This window comes from Moschus berezovskii, chromosome X (assembly GCF_049115385.1).
Source record: "Moschus berezovskii isolate FMDL1 chromosome X, NW_MosBer_1.0, whole genome shotgun sequence".
Taxonomy (NCBI): domain Eukaryota; kingdom Metazoa; phylum Chordata; class Mammalia; order Artiodactyla; family Moschidae; genus Moschus; species Moschus berezovskii.
Window position 1 is genome coordinate 123181642 of NC_142488.1, and position 7337 is coordinate 123188978.

Consider the following 7337-nt stretch of genomic DNA (forward strand, 5'->3'; position numbering starts at 1 on the left):
GCTAACCAAAAGAAGGCAATAGAGAAGAGTTCATTAGTATGGTATAGGGGAGGACATTGGGGCCTTCAGGAGGAAAGTTCTGTCCGCTTGAATTAAACTGCTATTTTCTATCACCTTATTTAATGTTTGGCATGAAAACAGTTTTGTTTTCTTTTCTGTTGGGGTTGCACACAAAGGAATGCTACTCCTAATCAGTGTAGACTTTCATTGTATATGTGAGGGAGTTGTATTTTATACCAAAACAACATGGTAAAGTCATTGAAAGAAATCATTGTATGTAGTTATCTAGAAACCCATGAATTCCAACAATGAAATAAATATTCAGTTCTCTCTCACAAAGATATTTTCCTTTGCTTCTTAGTTTTTTTCAGTTTTATTGAGGTATAATAGACAAAATCACAAGAGATTTAAAGTATACAACGTGCTGATTTGACATACATTTACATTGTGAAAGAATTCCCCCTATTGAGTTAATTAAACACATCCCTCACCTCACATGTTTAGCTTTTTTCTTTTCAGTGAGAACATTTAAGTTCTACTCTCTTCACTTTTCTTTTTCAATGCTTTAGGAATGGCCTCTCTTTTTTTGGCTGCACTGCGTGGCATATGGGATCTTAGTTCCTGGACCAGGAATCGAACCCATGTCCCCTGCAGTGGATGCAAGGAATCTTAACCACTGGACCACCAAGGAAGTCCCTGGCCCTTTGTTTTTTTAAAAAATGGTCATGTTTGAACTTACCATAAGAAATACGATGATTTGCCTTTTGTGTTTTTGTGTGCTCTAGAACTCCTCACGGGATAGCTTCCTGTTTCCTGAGAGTCGTTACCTGATAAGCTACCAGAATGAAAGTTTTCGAGCTGATAAGAGGGCTGATCATCCTCACCTCTGTGTTTTCAGCCTGTTTTGGACAAAATCCAATGACTGTACTGTGCTCCACAGACTGGTTCATGGTCACGGTACACCCCTTCATGTTGAACAACGACGTATATGTACACTTCCATGAGTTACACTTGGGCCTGGGTTGCCCTGCCAACCATATTCAGCCATATGCCTACCAATTCACCTACCGTGTGACAGAATGTGGTATCAGGGCCAAGGCTATCTCTCAGGACATGGTTCTCTACAGCACCGAGATATACTACACTTCCAAGCGTACCTCATCTAAGTATGTGATCCCAGTGTCATGTACTGCCCCGCTATGTTCCCCATGGCTCACGATGTCCTGCTCCAGAAACTTGGCCCCCAATGGAGGGATCACAACCCGGAATGGTGAGACATGCTATGAAGTGTTCACCTTGTCACAGTCCAGCCAAAGGCCCAGCTGCTATTGTCTGTCTTGTGTCTACAATGAAAGAGGGAAGAGTCGAGCCCCACATCACCAAGCAGACAAATAGAATCTCTTATGACCCTCCTATGTGTGCTTCTGAGAAAGAACAACTCATGGTGATTTCATGAATGAGCTTTCTAAAAAAATTTTTTGTATCTTTTTAGGGGAAAAATAAAATCCTGCTGGCATAGAAATATCAATTGGACATTTTTATTTCAGAAACACATACAAAGCTTTTACTATGCACCAGACACTCTTCTAAGTGCTTTATAAATATGAGTGCCTGGTCCCTTCTCTAAGATGTCTTCTCTCTCCTTTAAGGGCCCCCAATGAATCCCTCCATCTGTCTACGCATGTTCCTAAAACTCTACACCACCCAACTTATCATTTAGCCACATACCTTCTTAGTTTGATCTATCACTTTCCTGTATCACTTTTTGTCCATGGAAGGCAGAATTCACACTAGTGATTTATAAACCACCAGTGGTTCTAGGAATCACTCAACTCACATCCCACCAACTAGAAGGTAAACTCCTGAGGCCACGGGGTAGATTTTATACTCAGTCACAGACTGATAGTACTCTGAAAAGTTGCCCAACTTATGTGATCAGAAATTTTTCAGCCAAGCCTGGCTATCCATTACTGTTCTCAAAGACTTGCAAGGGGAAGGTACATCAGTTTATTCAACAGTGAGTTCTCTGGGTCTCTTTTTTAAGTGCATTAATCCCATTCATGAAGACTCAATTCTCATGGCCTAATTACCTTCCAAGGGCCCACCTCCTAATACTATCACATTGGGGGTTAGGGTTTCAACATACAAATTATGGAAGGTGGACAAATACCCAGTATATCCCATTCATGGCCATCGAAGAAACACAGCTGTTCATTTAAAAATTTCCTGCCCCTTCTTGAGGAAAGCTAGGTAACAATCCCTGAAAACAATGTGTTCATTCAACAAACGTTTAGCACCCTCATCCTATGTTCCAGGTATTATGTTAGATGCTGAGCATGCATTGGTGAACAAGACTAACACGGTCTAATCAGGAGAAGACAAGTAAACAAGCCTAGGCAGCTAGAAGTTACTCTAGCCCAGAGAATGGGCCTGTTCAGAGGCCTGAGGATCAGGGATGCGGCTATCAGAGAAACTACAATTAGTTTAATCCAATGCAATTGGGGTGGAGGGCAGTTGACAGCAGTGAGAAATGGGGTAGAGAAATAGCAATAAACAAGGCTATGTACAAGAGAATGAGGACTGCCCTTCCCCATCCTTTCTTCAGAAGCTTATGGATTATTAAACACTAAAACACCTATAAATAACATAGCAAACTGTCAGTACTAGATATAGTAGACCTGGACTACAGTGCAAGTTGTGCACTTGGCAACCTCAAGGGCAGCATTCATGGAGATACCCCCAGGGGCTGTGCAACGAACGTATCAGCCTTGGAGGACACTCAAGACCTACTTGCTAATAACAGTTGTTACCATATGCCTGCTACATTATACACATGACCTTATCCAATCCTCAAAACTGCTTTGCAAGACAAAAATTATTTTCTCTGTTTTCTAGATGAGGAACCTGAGTCTCAGAGAAATTGAGGCTAGACAGTTAATATGTAACATAACTGGGATTCAAACCCAGGTTGGACTAGCTCCGAAATGCATTTTCCTCCCCTACACTTAACACTCCCTCCCAGAGAGGAGAAGCTTCCAGTTGGGTTGAAAGATCCAGGAAGATTTCCTGGTTGAGACGGGCAGTGATCTCATTCTTAGAAGATAAGGAGGAGTTGGCTAAGCAGAGAGTAGGACAAGGGGCATCCTTCGTGAGTGTAAGAACTGGCACAGGGCAGTTAAGTGCACTGTTGATGGGAAGACTCCTAGTGGGTTAGGGCTGTGAGTTAGGTGACAGGACATGAGAAGAACAAATAGGGGAAGGTGTAGAAGGAATGAGAATGAGAAAATGAGAATGATTTCAAGTGAAGAACAAGACTTCATTCATTTTAGCCTATGAAACAGTTAAATGTCTATAGAAGCCCCATTCCTGATCAAGAGAGAAATTGAGCTGTGCAGGCAAATTTGGAGTGTGACAGACTCCAGACCCTGAAGCAGAGAGGACAGGCTTCGTGGAGGCCATGAAGTTGGAGCTAAGCCCTGATCTGTCTGACAGGATATAGGTGAAAAAGAAGAGACTGAATCCAAGAAGATGTCATCACTTAGACCCCGGCAGCTCAGAAGACATGGTCAGTTCTGGCTTTAAGTAAGGAAACTGGAATGAGGGTAGAGGATAGGGGTGGAGATGAGTCCAGGTTGGACAAGTTGAGTTGGAGATGATCGTGATATCCAAGGGAACATGTCCAGGAATTAGTTCAAGAAATTGAGCTTCCTTGAACTGGAGCTCAAGAAAAGGGTAGAAGAGGTAATTACTGGGAGATAAAGCCTTGGGAAGATGACATGAATCTAGGTGATTAGGATCAGAGAATGAAAACTCCCTAACATTCACTCTTCAAGGCACAGTTGCAAAAAAAAGAGATACCAAAGAGAAGTGATCAAGAGATGAAAGCAGTGTGACTCATGGGACTCTAGACCTGGGTGGGTGAGTTTTTCCAGTGCAACAGATAAGTCAAGATGGAATAAGCCTAGGCCTCATGGAATTGGGGGCATTTGAACTAGGCCGTAAGTGAGAGAGAGGATTTCATCAGGTGAAGATGGAGGACAAAGGCATTCCAGGCAAAGGAAACAGCATGAGCAAAGATGCAAAGCAATATTGTGTTAAGAATCATATCTGACCTGGGTAAAACTCTCTGCATAATTAGGCGTAATTTTTTTCAGAATTCAAGAGTAATCTGCACTTGTTGACTTGGACATGTCATTACTCAGTAAAAGCAAACTTCAACCATTTCAGGTCCATGTTTGATCTTTTCTGCTTGATCCTGTGCTTCTTGAGCTTGGGAGACCCTGTCCTGTTTGTTCATTTGTTTGTTTGCGCTGCTTTTCTCTTATGTAGAACTTGGTGAAGGTATTCAGTAGGTGCTCAAGCCTGTTTGGTGACTTACTGAGAAAGGGCCTGGAAGTTCATAAGCATAGAAACCATTCAAAAGATGGGAAGATAAAAATGCTTTAAGGAAAAAATGCATTTTGAGTTGGCTAATTTATTTACCTTTAGATGTGCCACTCTGAAAGGGTATTTTCTTCCTTTATTGTGGTAATGTCCATTTCACTTTTAAAGTGACATGATTTATAAAAATCTACTACATAGTTTTAATCATATTTGTGATAATAATAAGAAAAGGTTTATTGCCCTCAAAAGAAATGAGAATTTTCACATTTTTTTCACTCTCCGGGAAAGCCAAAAATGTTTGAAACCATGTGTTATGATAATTGCTTGTCAAATATTTAAAAATATTTCACTGATAGAAGGAGAGTCAAAGTAACATTTAAATTTTAATTCTTGTACCCTGAAAACAGGGTATTATAATACTAATTATAAAACAGCAAACCAGATTTTTAAAAAACAGTATAAAGTATATATCAATGTCAAGGGCAAAAAGCCTTTTATCCCTATTTAATTAATAGGCCATTTTGGAACTGCATGTCAATACTCCCATCCCTCCATTCCTCTATCAAGAATGAAAGTCTGACCAAGCATTAAACTAAACACAGCATGTTCACACACACACACATGCAGACAGAGGTGCACACACACCATGTTTATAAGAAATACACTATCTAAAAAAAAGAAATACATCATCAAAGATCAAATGTTTAAAGAAATGCTAATTTATGAAGTAACATCTTTTAATTCTTTTTCTCTGTTTTCTTTAAATCTAATTAGGATTGCAATCTCTGTGGTTGATCTCTATGATATACTGCTTAAAGTGTAATTATAGTTGTTTATTCCCATAAAAGAGAGAAAGAGAGGATAGGGAGAGAGACAGAGCCAGAGAGAGACATAAGGAGAGGGCTTTCAGTCTTGCAACTTTCTACAACTTTTTCAGAAGAAAACAAATGATTTGATCAGATTTCAGCTTATACACTTATACACTGATTATACAATTATAAAACTTTCTGTATTAGATATCTATTGCTGAACAATGTGCATGCATGCCAAGTTGCTTCAGTCGTGTCCGACTCTTTCCGACTCTACAGACTGAAGACCACCAGACTCCTCTGCCCATGGGATTCTTCAGGCAAGAATACTAGAGTGAGTTGCCATTTCCTCCTCCAGGGGATCTTCCCGACCCAGGGATCAAACCCGTGTCTCCTATGTCTCCTGCAGTGGCAGATGGGTTCTTTACCACTAGCGCCACTTGGGAAGCCCTTGCTGAATAACAAATTACCCCAAAACAGAACTTCCCTGGTGACCCAGGGGGCTCAATCCCTGGTCAGGGAACTAAGATCCCACAGGACATTTGGTGCAGCCAAAAAGAAAAAAAATTACCCTAGAACAACAACTAGTTATTCTCTCATGGTTTCTGTGGATCAAGAACCTGGGCATAATGTAGCCAAGTGCCTCTGGCTCGAGATCTCTGAGGAGATGCCATCAAATTGTCATTTCAAGATGCAACTGGGGTTGGAGATTCCACTTCCAAGCTCACTCAAGGGGCTGTTGGCAGGAGGCCTCATTTCCTCTATGTGAGCCTCTCATAGTCTGCCTGAGTGTTCTCTTGGTATGGAAGATGATAATGACAACAAAGACAGGAAGTGGGAGAAGGGAGAGGGGAGGAGAGGAGGGACAGAGTCCAAGTTAGAAGCCACAGGCTTTTTGTAACCCAGTCTCAGAAGTGACATCTCGCCACTTCTGCCATGTTCTATTTGTTAGGGAAGTGACTCTGGAGGTCCAGCACCTACATGAGGGGAGGAGATTACACAAAGGTGGGAGCACCAGGAGGCGGGATCACTGGGGACCATCTTAGTGATGACCTTAACTCCACAAATGAGACATTCTTCAATTTATCTGTGTATATGCAATCAATTTACAATCAACAGCAAGACACAGCCTGGGTGGAAAAATACATAAGTCACTGCTGTACCCTTGCCTCTGTCAGTTCTGTTTTCCTTCTCTGGGGAAAATAAGTCCTACCAGCTGCAAATTACAAGTCCGACTGATTGGTGAAAAGTATTCCAGAGGAAGCTTCTATTTATTTTTCTAAGACGACATTGCTGAAGACATTTAAAGCCAAAGGGGAAAAGTGTAAAAGGTAAATCAAATAACATAAATGATGATGCTAGTTCAGATCAGACCAATGATTTCCTAATGCAACTCAGTGGGAGTGGGGAGATGCGGGAATCTGAGTCATATATATGTGTATACACATATTTTTTATATATCCCTAGAGATGGAAATGTCAACTCACTCCAGTATCCTTGCCTGGAAAATTCCACGGACAGAAGAACCTGGAAAGCTACAGTCCATGGGGTCGCAAAAAGTGGGACACAATGAGTGACTGAGCCACATACACTATATATATATATATATAGGGCATAGCCAGCTTCAAAACTGAGAGGCAGGGGACTTTGCTCATTGATTTATATATATATATATATATATATATATATAAATACTAACATAATGCTTCCCATCACTTTTCCCATTACTACTTTCTTTCTTTTTTTTTTTTTTTTGCTTTGTTCCTATCCAATCCACAACCATCTGGCTTGGCCATTGATGAAGTTCCTGTAACTTATCTGAAGGGTAATGCAATGAAATCAGAGTAGCTCCCAGAATTATTAAATAGCAGGAACCGAGAGGGGCTAACAGGGTCTGAGCAGGTGGGGGATTGCAGGAGACTTCATAAACAAGTTCCCGGAAGTGAAATGACAGGCTTGCCCTTCCCTGCCTGGCTCTGTCGGCCTTCATTTGTAGATGTTCTCTGACAGGCAAGGGGGAATTGCTCTGAGTCAGAGAATTAAATGCTAATACCAGTTTTCAAATGTAAAGGAACACACAAAAAATTCCCTGCCAGCTGTCTAAAAACTTACCACTCCCCCCTTCAAAAGCACTTATATTCTACA

At 41.1% G+C, this 7337-nt stretch overlaps 1 protein-coding gene across 1 annotated transcript; it reads left to right on the top strand.

The window, feature by feature from the left end:
* The first annotated feature begins 789 nt into the window (after positions 1–789).
* PLAC1 (placenta associated 1) lies at positions 790–1395 on the top strand. The gene has a single exon (XM_055437661.1). It carries the CDS (start codon positions 844–846, stop codon positions 1393–1395), a length of 552 nt encoding a protein of 183 aa, XP_055293636.1. The 5' UTR covers positions 790–843.
* The last annotated feature ends 5942 nt before the right edge of the window (positions 1396–7337 follow it).